The sequence below is a fragment of the Balaenoptera ricei genome, chromosome 2, assembly GCF_028023285.1.
Source record: "Balaenoptera ricei isolate mBalRic1 chromosome 2, mBalRic1.hap2, whole genome shotgun sequence".
In the NCBI taxonomy this organism is placed as follows: Eukaryota; Metazoa; Chordata; class Mammalia; order Artiodactyla; family Balaenopteridae; genus Balaenoptera; species Balaenoptera ricei.
The window spans coordinates 183,055,773-183,070,028 of NC_082640.1; the positions used below are offsets into that span (position 1 = coordinate 183,055,773).

The window sequence follows — 14,256 nt, forward strand, 5'->3', positions numbered from 1 at the left end:
TGTTAAATGATCTTTAAAAGTTATTTGAAATCAGTAGTAAATCATTTGTTCCTCCCTCTAGTGGATTAACTGTGTATTTCAGTTTCTGGCCTTGAAATTGAATCAGAACCTTAGAGCCAGAGAAAATGTCATCGCTATCTGAACCATCCCTTTGCATTTACAAGTGGAGAAGTCTGGAGAGACCGAGGGACTGTCTGCAGACGCCCAGCCACTTAGAGACAAGTCCAACCTAGAACCTAGTTCACCCGTCTACGGGGTACAATGCTAGTCCTTTTCTTGATAAACCTGCTGATTATTCTGTGATGCTTTCTTCTATTAAGGAAGAGAAAAATTAACATAGTTGAGAGGGTTTTGAACTAATCATAACAATTCTAAATTTTCGTTTGTGTACAATCAATTTCCTGTGGGGCCCAAGGATGTTAAGATCTTAATACCGTTGGTGGCGACCATCGTGATGAATTGAACCACACTTGCTCCTTAGTAACAATACAGACTTTGCGAGAACAACCCTTAAATGAGATTCCATTTTCTTCGTCATTTTTCATTTTTAAAACTCAGACACATTCGATATACAAATGAGAATATCACTTCCTGTGGTATAGTTATCAATAACAGGCTCTTCAAAATTTAAAGCTCGGTAGACCTCTCCTAAGGTTAAATTGGCCCCAGGAGCCACGACCTCTGGGAGAGATTGGGAATGTTTTATTTATATTAAAAGGCAGAGTCCTCAAATGCATTAAAAAAAAAATTTTTTTTTGACAACATTAATCTCATAATTTCAAGGTAAAGATAAATTTGTAGACTGGACACAATGGGTGACTCTGCATTGTTTTCTAAGCAGCAGTTGCCCCCGAACGTGCGCATCTGGGATTCCGTGACACTGAATACGCTGCACGTCATCGGAATCGGGTTTTTTGACCGAGCCGTCACCTGTATCGCGTTCTCAAAATCCGTAAGTATGAGCCCTGTGGGTATTGCAGCCTTTGTCCACAGGGAGGAGAGAATCAGCTCAAGGTTGAAGAGGGAGAGAGTTAACACGCCCGTAACTGCCCAGGTGTATGTACAGATTTGGACTCTGAAACGTCCCGCATCCCAGGTCCCTCATTCAGAGGTCGCATGCACCCCCTCGGTGACACACGCTCCCAATCAGACGTTTCCACGGTGATGAGAAGAGGCCCTGCAGCCACACTGTCTTCAGGCTCCTGGAGCAGTCTTGCCTGCTCTGGCCTTGAATTTCCCCTGCCTGTCTGTGCCGTCCCCAGCCCGGCTGGCTCGCTGCCTGGCCATAAGCAGGGGCTGGCTGGACCTCGTGGTCTCCCAGGCTTCCTCAGGTTGTGCCCGTTCAACAGAGCCACCTTTAAAGCACTTGTTCAGCCAGTTCAGAAACGTGCATGCGTTCACATCCGTACACCGCGCACCTCACCCCCAGTGCCCCCTCCCCTTGTACGGCCTTGCGGTAGCGTGGCCCTCGCTCAGCACACACCTGTGCCCCGGAGCCGCAGGTGCCTTCTCCTCCAGGGCGGGGGCTCTGCAGCCCCTAGGAGGCCGGTTCTAACGGCACCAGTGGTGAAGCGCACCCCCCGACCCCTCCCTCCCGCTCCTGTCCCTTGTCACCCCGCATTCCCCTGCTCCCCCTGTCTGTCTGCCCAAGTCATGAGCAGGTCTCGACGGTGGTGGGTAAATATCCTTTAATGAAGATGTAGCGGACTCTTTATTAACAATAAAATTATGTTCCTTTTTAATCACTCTCAACCTAGCTTATTCTCAAATGCAATCTTCCTGTGAATACCTTTTTATTTTTCCAGAATGGAGGAAGCAACCTCTGTGCCGTGGATGACTCCAATGACCACGTGCTGTCCGTGTGGGACTGGCAAAAGGAAGAGAGACTGGCAGATGTCAAGGTCTCTCTCCAAGCCTCGTGTTGGGCTGTGTTGTTCTTTTCCCATGTGGCGCCTTCCCCTGCTGGCTCCTGGCCAGCTTTCTGTGTCTCGGTGGGCTGTGGGCTCTGTCCCCGCCGCGGCCCCCAGGCAGGACCCCTTCACCGAGAAGCCCTCTGGCCACCGGCACCCCTCCCCCATTCCCAAGGCCTGGTAGGGTTTCTTCTCACCACAGCGTCTGTAAGGGTTTTCCCTCCTCATTTTACAGTCACCACCCTTTTAATTTGCTCCATCGCTCATTTGCTCACATTCTCTCCGTCATCCACAAATGCCGAGCGTCCCCTTTGCACACACGTGTTGAGGAGACATTGGCGCGATGGTGACAAGTGAGATGTGCCTGCTGCCCAGCGGGAGGGCCAGGCAGGGAGCCGGGGGACGGGGGGGGCGGGCAGCACAGCCAGCACGGAGCTTGTCCCGAGCTGAGTGGACTCGGGAATGGGGTCCTCCCAGCGGGGCTCTTCCTGCAGTGGGACCCACTGGACTTTCCTTATGTCAGTGTACTTTCCTTAAGCTTTCTTATGCTTTCCTCCTGTTAAAACCATGATTGGATCTATTCTTATAGAACTGACTTCAGATTTCTCACCCTGGCATCCATTAACCTTAGATCACCTGACTTACCTAAGATTAGCCTCACCCCTGGACCACCTGACTTACCTAAGATTAGGATCACCATTGGGTCACTTTACCTACCTAACATTAGGAGCGCCATTGGATCACCTCACTTACATAACTTTCTCTCTTATTTGTGTGTGGGATGCAGACCCTGTATTCTAATAAGGCATTAAATAACTATTTCTACGCTATAGCTGTGCCTTCTAATAGTCTGCTCAAGTATTTAAGTTCTTGCCACGTCGCTGGGTTGGAAGCAATCAGAGCAAGTTATTTTCCAGGTTTAAGAATGTATAACTGAATTATCAAGCAGAAGGAGCCATCAGGGTCAGATTCATGGGACCAGGGTGCAAGTCGTGGAAATCAAGATAGCAGGGTGAGGGTGGTGAAGTGGTACCCAAAGAGCCAGATCCCCTACTGGATTCCAGGCTCGGTCGCCAAACCACCGGCACAGTCCTGGCGATGAGAATCAGGAGGGACTCCCCAGACAGACAAGGCAGCCAAAGTGGGCCAGGCGCGATGGAGCCGAATGCAATCCAGACTCCGGGGCCCTTCCGATCGCTAGATGGCGATGAACCTGCGATTCTTAGTTCCCCGGCCGCCCTTCAGCCGGAGCTCACTGTGTGCCTGCTTTGTCCCAGTTCCTGTGAGTCCCCGTACAGAAGGATGACGTCGTGGCCCCATCCTCAGGGCTCAGTGCAGTGGGGGAGACAGACGAGGCGGGGGAGGGGTCGGCACGCACAGACACAGGTTCAGTGATTACAACAGATGAATTCAGTGGGAGAAAATATCAAGAGGCCTAGTGCTTACCTTGATGAATTATTTATTTGTGGTTCAGATTTTATTTATTTTCTTAAGTGTCTTAAGAGACTTGAGACATCTGATTCTCCTGTTTTGCACAAAGTGTTCCAATGAAGCTGTATTTGCTGCGGATTTCCACCCCACGGACACGAATATAATTGTTACCTGTGGAAAATCCCATCTCTACTTTTGGACACTAGAAGGAAGCTCCCTTATTAAGAAGCAAGGATTATTCGAGGTAAAGTGAAATTGCATCCGTCGTTTTATTTTTCACCGATGGTACTTGCAGTCACCTAGCTTTTAAGGAAGCTTTGAGGCATCCCAGTGCTAGAATTTGTTTTAATTGGCAAATGCGGGGGTGTCGTGATAAAGACTGTTCCTGGAGATCCCTGGCAGAGTTGGGGAGCCCCTCGTGTCTCATGGGTAACACTGGCGATGCTGAGAAGGAAGGACCAACACAGGGAGAAGCACCAGGAAAGGATGGCCAGGGGCTGGGGCCCTCGCCGAGGCCTGCTGGCTGCAAAGAGCAAGGAGGAAGGCGCCCAGGAGACCTCAGTGGGACTCTGCAGAGAGCGATGGGCAGTCTCTGTGCCACTGAGTCCAGCATCTGCGGGCCTTGTGAGAGCACCGGGAGGGCACCTGCTGCCCTGTGGGCCCAGAGGCTGAGTTAAGAGGATGCCAGGCCCATCCTTCAGGCCATAGTCACGGCAACACGGCCCCTTAGCCTCTCCAACACCCTCCTCTGCTCGAACTGCCTTCAACCTGATAAGTACCAGAAATCTCTTTATTTTAGACCAGGTAATCTCAGGGCATAAGTTACGTAATGGTGGATAAGAATGAAAGGCACACAGTGTGGTAGCAGAAGCTGACACTATCCAGCTTGGGGTGACTGTGCTTCTAGATGGTATTAATACGAACAAAAGGGTGTCTTGATTGTATATATGTATTCTTCTTCAATATTCTGCAGAAGCAAGAAAAGCCAAAGTTTGTCCTCTGTGTGACTTTTTCTGAAAATGGTGACACCATCACCGGAGATTCAAGTGGCAACATCCTGGTATGGGGAAAAGGTAACAAGTGATTCCTCCCAAAGCAGACATTTCTGGGTGATGTTATAAGTATGAAGCCAAACGTGGCTCCTGTAAGAATTGTCTGTTCATATCATTTCCAGGTTGACCATTCGATTCCAAGGTACATAGGTACATACGTGCATGTGTGCGGGTGTAACTTGGAACCAAAAAAAACTGGGACTGAGGAAGATGAGACTAGTAAGCTGTGGACTTCTGTCGCTCTAAAAGGCTCTTTAAGCCCAAGACGTTATAATGGAATTAATAGCTTATTTAGGAGATCTGATAACAGCTTATGATGATGAAGTCGTCAAAGGCTGTTTATTTAGCTCTACGGTATTTAACTTCTCTGGCCCACGTAGTGCTTGGCAGGCGTTGACTGAGTCTAACTGTGTCTGAGGCAGCACGCTGGATGCTGAGCGTACGTATGAGTCAGATGGGCATCCCCGCTGTCAGTGGGCAAACGGTGTGGTAAGGAGGTCTCCTTGCTCAGAAACATTTGTTCGGTCAAGCTCAATGAGCATTTATTTATTTACTTTAAATTATTTATTTATTTACTTACTTATTATTTATTTTGGCTGCACTGGGTCTTAGATGCGGCATGCGGACTTCTTAGTTGCGGCATGCAGGATCTAGTTCCCCGACCAGGGATCAAACCCGGGCCCCCTGCATTGGGAGCTCGGCATCTTACCCACTGGACCACCAGGGAAGTTCTTCAGTGAGCACTTGTGAGTGCTTACCTTGTGCCAGGAAAAAAGGGAAAATGCACCTTCTCTGTCCTCAAGGATCTTAGTATTTGAGTTGGGGGTGAAGGTGAAAACAGACCCACCAATGTAATTTCAGACTAATACGGTGACCTTTGTAGTATCCCTGCTACTCTGGGTGCCACGGACTCTACGTATACATCAGTTCATTTCACCCTTAGAACAATCCAGTGGGATAAGCAGTAGCCCCATTACACCAAGGGGGAAACTGAGACAGAGCAGTTAAGTCACTTGTCCAGAGACACACAGCTCATTTCTCAGCCACATGTAGTCTGGCTGTACTCTTCACACACTATGCTTCGTGTTAGCGTGTTTTCCGTAATTATTTTTTTTTTAGTTTATTTTATTGAAGTATAGTTGATTTACAACGTGTTAATTTCTGCTGTACGGCAAGGAGATTCAGTTATACATATACATATATATATTTTTTCATATTCTTTTCCATTATGGTTTATCACAGGATATTGAATATAGTTCCCTGTGCTATACAGTAGGACCTTGTTGTTTACCCATCCTATATGTAATAGTTTGTATCTGCTAACCCCAAACTCCCAGTCCGTCCCTCCCCCAACCCCCTCCCCCTGTTTTCCTTAATTATAAAATAATCCAGTTCATGCTTGTCTGGTGCTCTGGGAACTTCTAGAAAGTGGATCCTTTATAGATTCACACTGCAATGATGTTCTAACCAACAGTATCGCGTTTTAAAACAAAAATGAAATGAGATGGGCAGAGGTGAGCCTTTGACGATGTCCTCAGCTTGGTCTTGCTGTGTTTAGGTACGAATCGAATAAGCTACGCAGTTCAAGGGGCCCACGAGGGCGGTATTTTTGCACTTTGTATGTTGAGGGACGGCACGCTGGTGTCGGGAGGAGGGAAGGACCGGAAGCTCATTTCTTGGGATGGAAACTACCAGAAACTTCATAAAACCGAGGTAAGACAGCAAGTCATGTTATTGACATTCGTTTTGAACGTTAAACTGTTACACTGACCAGTTTCCTTGTTAGTTTGAAATCTTCAGCTTACCGTTTTGAGAATTGTTTAGATAAAATTTTCCTAAACAGGGTAGTATTTTACTAAAATCACGAAGGCAGTTTAAGTACTAAAAGGGAATTAGGTTTATAAAATGTGAGGTGGTCGCGTTTCACATCTAGAATATTTTTATCAGAGACCCAATCTCACTTTTCCAAAGGAACATTTATCCACATTTTGATTAATCGTTAAAACGTTTCTTCTCTTTTCACTTTAATTTCCAGCGTGTTACTTTGGAGACATTTTCACTTTGAACTAGTGTTTACGGAGTATCTACTTTGTGCGCGGCTGAGTGCCAGTATCATCTCTAGAGCTCTGACCCCTTTTGGCATCTCTTTCACCTCCTTATTACCTGGTTAGCAGCCCTGGCCTCCCAACAGGAGCCAGAGGCAAGAAATTCAATATTCCTTCTACACACTCACTGAATTTTCTCTCCCCCAGGCCCTGGGAAATTATGAGCAGACAGATATCAAGGTCGGCATCAATCCGAAGGTTGAGTTTCTTCCTCTCTAGCATAGCATGGACACCTTGTAGAACTCTTCCAACTTCTAAGTCAGATGCACCCAGCACAGTTACATCAGAGAGCAGCATGGCCTGGTGCTCTGACAGGATGAGAATTTGGTTTTGTTGATTCCTCCTCTTCATAAAGGAAGGCCTTTATCTGAGCTTCGGAAATCACCTTCCTTTCATGGAGACTTTAATTGCGGTAGCATTTTTTATAATAAGATTTGACCAGCATCTGATGAACCCAAGTGACATTATAATCCTAACAAATACTCCAAAGTCTCACCTAGTTTTATAGAAGATACTCATCATTTTTAAGTACCTGTAACTCCTCTTCGTTAGCATGGATTGTTACCAGCTCTTCTCAAATCCGCGCTAACAAACCAGCTGGAAGTAGGAAGTTTGTGTGAGAGCCGGCTGCTCCGCACCGTCCCAGAGCCGCAGCGCCTGGAGTCCACCCCAGGGTTTCGCTGCGATTTTTTGTTCTTTTTATAGAGTGCAAGAACCTCTGTTTATTTTATCATCGCAAATTGTTCTTGGCTGGTGTATTTTGAAATTATTTTTATTAACACTTAGATAATCGTATATGTTTGCCAACATGAGCAGTGGATTTCAAAACTAAATGATGTTGCCAAAGAATTTATCCTTTTAAGTTATAAAAAATGTTTAGGAACTCTTATTACAGCATGTTACATATTCTTTACTTTCCAAATTTTACCTGGTTCTGCTATCAGAAGTCATAACAAGTAAAGAGTAAACTACTCAGTTGTATTTCTTATTTTTATATTTTGTCAAGAAAAAAATGTTTTATTCTTTGTTTTTTAAACAACCTTGCTGGGCTTCCCTGGTGGCGCAGTGGTTAAGAATCCGCCTGCCAATGCAGGGGACGTGGGTTCTGAGCCCTGGTCTGGGAAGATCCCACATGCCACGGAGCAGCTAAGCCCGTGCGCCACAACTACTGAGCCTGAGCTCTAGAGCCCATGAGCCATAACTACTGAGGCCACGTGCCACAACAACTGAGCCCGTGAGCCACAACTAGTGAAGCCCGTGCGCCTAGAGCCCGTGCTCCACAACAAGAGAAGCCACCACAATGAGAAGCCCACGCACTGCAACGAAGAGTAGCCCCCGCTCGCCGCAACTAGAGAAAGCCCGTGCGCAGCAAGGAAGACCCAATGCAACCAAAACTAAATAAATTTATATTTAAAAAAAAAAAAACCTTACTATTGCTGATTTTTTTAAGGTATATGAAATGTTTGGAGTTTAAATGTAAGATTTGAGATCATTCACTCAAGTACTTTCTCTCCATAGCACATGCGTGTGTGTATGTCTTTGTGATAGGAGCTATCATCATGATAAACAAGTATTTTGAATGATGGAGCTAAGAATTTAATGACATTTGAAATCTTTTCAATGCAGATTCCAGAACAATTTGGTCCCATACGGACAGTGGCTGAGGGGAAAGGCGATGTGATCTTGATAGGCACGACCAGAAACTTTGTTCTACAGGGCACGCTGTCCGGAAACTTCACACCCATCACTCAGGTACGCGCCAGCTCAGTAAGCCCACCAAACACGTTCATTCTGTGTAACAGTAGAACGTAAGACAGAGTTACAAAGAGGAGATTCTTCCTGTGTTTTATACTAACATCACCTTCCTCGGCTTCAGTCAGCGAGGAAGAAAAACAGATGGGAGAAATTCCAGAGTGTGCAGTAAGCCATGGTTCATGGTCCTGCAGGGCTCCTGAGTGTTGGCTGTAATATTTCAGAGAGCTTCTGTTTGTCTCGGTTCTTTGTAGGGTCACACTGATGAGCTCTGGGGACTGGCCATCCATGCCTCAAAACCTCAGTTCTTGACCTGTGGGCATGACAGGCACGCCACCCTCTGGGACGCTGTTGGTCACCGGCCTGTCTGGGACAAAATAATAGAGGTAGACATGCATGTTATATTCCATCTTTCTTAAAAAAATTCATCTGGAACATGTTGATTTTTTTTTTTGCATGAGATTAATAGTGATATAAATTCGTCCCAAAGCAAATGTCACTTCCTTTATCTCCTTCAAATTGCACTGCTTTAAACATTGCCTCAAGTGGTCTCATCCGTGTAATTCGGAAGTTTGCTGTTGCATTTTTGGACAGCAAGTGAGCCTTTCCGAGTTGGTTGCTGGGTTTCCCAAGTGCAATCTCTTCTGGCTTAAAGCCTGAAAAACCCTTGTTATGAGCCTGCATTCTATTTACAGAGTACCTTTTGAATGAGAATTTATTAACTATTGTAACAGCGTATAGTTTAATTTATCTCTGCACTTTGAGTTTGACGGTAGAGGTAAAGTTTAAAGTCAGCATGTCTGTGACCTTTGCAAAAGGAACTCCAATTGTACATCAGAGTGCTGAAGTATCCTTTCCCTACGTACCACACAGCAGTGTCTGCATTTATCGAGCACTGTTTGCATACCAAGCGTTGTACATGTATTATCCTTAATCCTTGCAGCAGCCTTGCAGGTTGAAGTTTTTTACCCTGATTTTATTGATTAGGAAGTTGAAGCTTAGGTAAGTCAATAGCTCACCAAGGTCCCTGAATCTGTGATGGAGCCAGTGTTCACCCCCAGCTCAGTCTGATTCCCAAAGTCAGGGTCTTCCGCCACATCATACTGTAGTGAGTGAAATACACCTCCCATCTTGCTTGCGCCCTTAATGGCACATCCAGCCCCAGGTAAGGGGTTGCCCCTCTGTAGACCCCACACGTCCTCCTTTCAGCCCCCGCAGAGTTGCCGGCATTTCCTGATGTGCTGGGTCCATGTTTCAGCCCTCCTGCCCTTCGCTTTTTTTAATAGATAAATTTATTTATTTATTTAATTTTGGCTGCATTGGGTCTTCGTTGCTGCGCGCAGGCTTTCTCTAGTTGCGGCGAGCGGGGGCTACTCTTCGTTGCGGTGCATGGGTTTCTCATTGCGGTGGCTTCTCTTGTTGCGGAGCACGGGCTCTAGGCGCGCGGGCTTCAGTAGTTGTGGCACACGGGCTCAGTAGTTGTGGCTCACGGGCTTAGTTGTTCTGCGACATGTGGGATCTTCCCAGACCAGGGCTCAAACCCGTGTCCCCTGCATTGGCAGGCGGATTCTTAACCACCTCGCCACCAGGGAAGCCCCTGCCCTTCGCTTTTGGGGAAGGTCTGTGAGAGACTGGAGCTGGCTGGTCACTGGGGGAGCTGATCACTGAGATGACAGGCCTGGGGGTGACACCGCCACCAGAGGGAAGAGCGGGAGTGGCCCAGGTGGCAAGGCATAGCTTCCGGAAGTGGCGGCCCATGTCGTGACTGTCCCCTGGTGGGGGCTTGGAGGACCAGGTGGAATGGCGAATACATGAAGCGCTGGCGCAGAGCTGGCAGCCGCTGATGCATCAGGGACATGACGGTCCAGGAGAGCAGCCTTCCCTGCGGCCTCGGTCTACACAGCAGTCTGGCCGAAAGCAATGCCAGTTACTCCATCACCAGCCTGGCATCAGGGCACGGGCGCCAAACCGGAGCCCAAAAAGATCTGCAGTTCCGTAGCTTCTTTACCCACTGGCCACTAGACAGAAACACTCAAGTGTCTTCATCTCAAAAATGTTATGAGCCTCAAATCAACTAGGCAGTAAAGCTTCAAGGGCACATGATTTCTCTCTGTGTGTCAGTGGAGGCCCTGAGCTTAATCACAGCTCCCGCTTTGGAAAAGCATCGCAGTAATGTCATCAGTCCCTGAAGAGTTTCTCTCTGGTCTCTCTCTCTTTTTTCGTCGGTTTCTCCAGTGGTATCTCAGTGCCTCCTTCCATTTCCATTTCCAGTGCTACTATTTTCTTGTTCTTCCTGTGATTAATCTCTTCTCACTTCAGTTCGTCCTGAGCCCTCCTACCAAGTGATCTAAAACATAGATTCGATCACATCGTTCTTTTTAGTGAAAAGAAAAAGTTATTCTCACTGTGTTTTTCCCAGTGATCACCGTCCTTGACATGGCAGGGCAGCCCACGTTACTAGTATCATCCATGCACTGTCCCGTTCCCCACCCTGTAAACCCGCTGACTCTACCTGCCATTCCTCACATATGCCCCACACTGTGATGCTTCTACCTCCTTGACCATATTGTTGTCCCCTTAACACTCGATCCAAAAAAAATATTGATGTGTCCATGTCCACCTTCACCTATACCGGAAGGCCCGAGTCAAAGGCTTCCAGCACCGGGGTGCCTCGGCCCAGCTTCTCCGTCTGACTTCACCTAATGCTCCCTCTCCAGCTCCTTTTACCTCTCTCATCAGTCTTGTTGCACCTTGTTAGGAACAAACACGTACGTGTCCCACTAGAGCCAAACCTGGAACGTGCCCTGCTCACCTTGAGATCCATCTGGGGCTACTGTGGTGTCTTGCACCCAGTGGGGGGCGTTTACCCAGTATCGACCTGATGGCATTGGGTGCAGGGGTCATAATTCTAGACAGATCGAGCACAAGCTTCCCATTCAGCATGGGGGTCAACTGAAGGAACTTCCAAGACTTGGAGGAAGAACGTGTCTTTGTTGATCTGTCATCTGATGACTGTAGCTGTGAAAGGATATAAGACAGAAAGAGAAAAATTATAAGAGGATAAAAATTTAGTATTGGCTTCCCTGGTGGCGCAGTGGTTGAGAATCCGCCTGCCAATGCAGGGGACGCGAGTTCGAGCCCTGGTCTGGGAAGATCCCACATGCCGCAGAGCAACTAGGCCTGTGCGCCACAACTACTGAGCCTGCGCGTCTGGAGCCTGTGCTCCGCACCTGGAGAGGCCGTGACAGTGAGAGGCCCGTGCACCGCGATGAAGAGTGGCCCCCGCTCTCCGCAACTGGGGAAAGCCCTCGCGCAGAAACGAAGACCCAACACAGCCAAAAATAAATAAATAAATAAATAAATAAATAAATAAATTTAAATATAACAGTGTGTCCATGTCAATCCCAAAACTCCCTAACTATCCCTTAAAAAAAAAGAAAAAAAATTTAGTGTTATTGAGACATGACCTTCCTTAAAGTAGGAAAATGTTTTCCTCTCTGGAGAGAAAGGAGGTTTTCTAAGTGGGGCCAGGTAGCGCTAAGGGGTGAGAGCCGTGCCTGCGAGTGTTTTATGTGGCCGCGCGGTGTCTGGCCGTCCATTTACACTTCCTTTACAATGTTCTAGGACCCAGCTCAGTCTTCTGGTTTTCATCCTTCAGGGTCTGTGGTTGCAGTCGGAACGCTGACTGGGAGGTAAGTGCATGTCAGCATGGCTTGGGCTTTCAGAGTTCACGGGAAAGAGGCTTGTTGTCTGTGTGTCCCCAGCGACAGGTACAGGGTAGCTCTCGGCTGCCTCTCTCAGCTCCTAATGACTTGCCGGGAATTAAGTCCGAGCTCGAAAGTGAAACCTGAGGCAGTGGCCCTTCACGTTTTGGACTTTGGGAAAACCCGAGGGAAGCTGTGGACCCCTCTCCCAGAAGAGGCCCCAGCTCCACACACACACAGGACTGTGGGGCTTCTCAGCTTCGGAATGGGGCAACAAAGCATTTCAAAGCACTGCGGATTTTAAATGCTTTTTCTCTCTGCCCTGTCAGACTTTTAGAAACTGCCCAGATCCTGAGCCTCATGTCTGATTCAGCCAACACTTATTTGCCAAAGCGCCTCTGATATGCCAGGCCCTAGCTCTGCGCTTGAATCCCAGCTTTACCACTTAGCCGCAGTGTGTCTTTGAGCCAGTTACATAACCTCTCTGAGTTTGTTTCTTCCTCTGTAAATTGTGACGATATATCTGCCTGGCCGTACACTGATGACTGAGGGAGACACAATGGATGAAGCAGCTCCTGGGGTTGCCTGGCAGGCGATTTCGGTGGTTATTATTATATCATTGTTTCAAAAGATTCGATTATACTTTTATATTGTTTCCCATAGTATCTACACGTATTATAGCTTAATTCATATACCATTGGTGATCCCCTCCTCTCTAAAGAGCGTACCACTTATGGAGAGGGAAGTGGGGAGGGGCAACACAGGAGTAGGGGAGTAAGAGGTACAAACTATTAAGTATACAGTAAGCTACAAGGATATATTGTACACCATGGGGAATATAGCCAATATTTTATAATAACTATAAATGGAGTGTAAGCTTTAAAAATTGTGAATCACTACATTGTACGCTTGTAACTTATAAAATATTGTATAGCAACTGTGCTTCAAAAAAAAGGAATGCCACTTAGATTCTGTTGCTAGGAACTTAGAGTATGTATAAAGAAAGAGTAACCATTTATAAGTCATAGGTGGCAACATCTTAAGAGTTGGGCACCTTGTATCCAACAGAATCCTTCGTGAAAATGTTTGCACACACACACACACACACACACACTCACACTCCTTTGACCTCTCTTAGAGACATCTGAAGCTTCCAACTCAGCAGGCTCTGATGAATGGCTGCCAGCCAGTTACTGCCGTCAGCTACGTGCTGACTCTGTGTGGCAGGACAGGGTATGGGACAGTGCCAGCTGCTCAGAATCACAGACAGTGTCCTGTAGGAGGAAGAGAGATGGAACATGCAACCTAATCCTTCCCCTCCGTTTATGCCTCCCCCACCCCTGGTCCTGGTACCAGGCTTAGTTCTCGATGGGGCAGGTTAACACGATGTTTCAAAGGCACAGCCCAGACAGCCCAGTCTCTCTGCTTCTTCTATTCTGACCTCTGGTAAAGTTAAATAGCACAGGGACTTCCCTGGTGGTGCAGTGGTTAAGAATCTGCCTGCCAGTGCAGGGGACATGGGTTCGAGCCCTGGTCCGGGAAGATGCCACGTGCGGCAGAGCAGCTAAGCCCATGCGCCACAACTACTGAGCCTGCACTCTAGAGCCCGTGAGCCACAACTACTGAGCCCACACACCACAACTACTGAAGCCCGCACGCCTAGAGCCCGTGCTCCGCAACAAGAGAAGCCACCGCAGTGAGAAGCCCGCGCACCGCAATGAAGAGAAGCCCCCGCTCGCCACAACTAGAGAAAGCCCACGTGCAGCAACCCAAGGCAGCCAAAAATAAATAAATAAATTTATATTAAAAAAAAAAGTTAAATAGCACACATTAAAGGTAAATGGTTGTTAAAGATGCAAGGAAGCAAAGCTGAGACGCCAAATCCAGATGTCAGGGGTCAGCCAGTCCCCTTGAGTGGTGCTGATTAGGGCCCTGAGTGGATAGTGACTCCGGCTCAGTGGACACGCCGATGGATGTGTGTCATCAAGGTTTGAAACAGCAGCAGCAGGGAGTCCACATTCCTTTTCATCCCTGAAAACACTGGGGTCCCACTCACTGCCACTACTTGAGAACATGTGGGCAGGAGAGTTCAATCTTCCCGCCATTTAACAAACATCGACCGAGTACCGTGTCCTGATTAGAGGATTTGGAGCACTTCCATGTCCGTTATAATTTGACTGATTGGACGCTGGGCCTGCAAAGTCATTCTGGGCCTTTATTCCCATTTTACAGTTGGGGAAACTGAGCCCAGAGAGGCTAAATTCAAAGGCCAGTCCTCTACTCGCCCTTCTGCCATTCTCTA

At 47.5% G+C, this 14,256-nt stretch overlaps 1 protein-coding gene across 3 annotated transcripts in view; it reads left to right on the forward strand.

Annotated features, from left to right (window-relative positions):
- EML1 (EMAP like 1) overlaps window positions 1–14,256 on the forward strand; it is a 205,611-nt gene that overhangs the window by 168,422 nt on the left and 22,933 nt on the right. For all 3 annotated transcript variants that reach the window (XM_059914983.1, XM_059914981.1, XM_059914982.1), the window contains 8 exons: window positions 842–952; window positions 1,806–1,901; window positions 3,451–3,585; window positions 4,315–4,414; window positions 5,952–6,106; window positions 8,125–8,250; window positions 8,505–8,636; window positions 11,875–11,942. In XM_059914983.1, coding sequence (XP_059770966.1) covers window positions 842–952; window positions 1,806–1,901; window positions 3,451–3,585; window positions 4,315–4,414; window positions 5,952–6,106; window positions 8,125–8,250; window positions 8,505–8,636; window positions 11,875–11,942 — 923 coding nt within the window. The remainder of the gene's footprint in view (window positions 1–841; window positions 953–1,805; window positions 1,902–3,450; window positions 3,586–4,314; window positions 4,415–5,951; window positions 6,107–8,124; window positions 8,251–8,504; window positions 8,637–11,874; window positions 11,943–14,256) is intronic.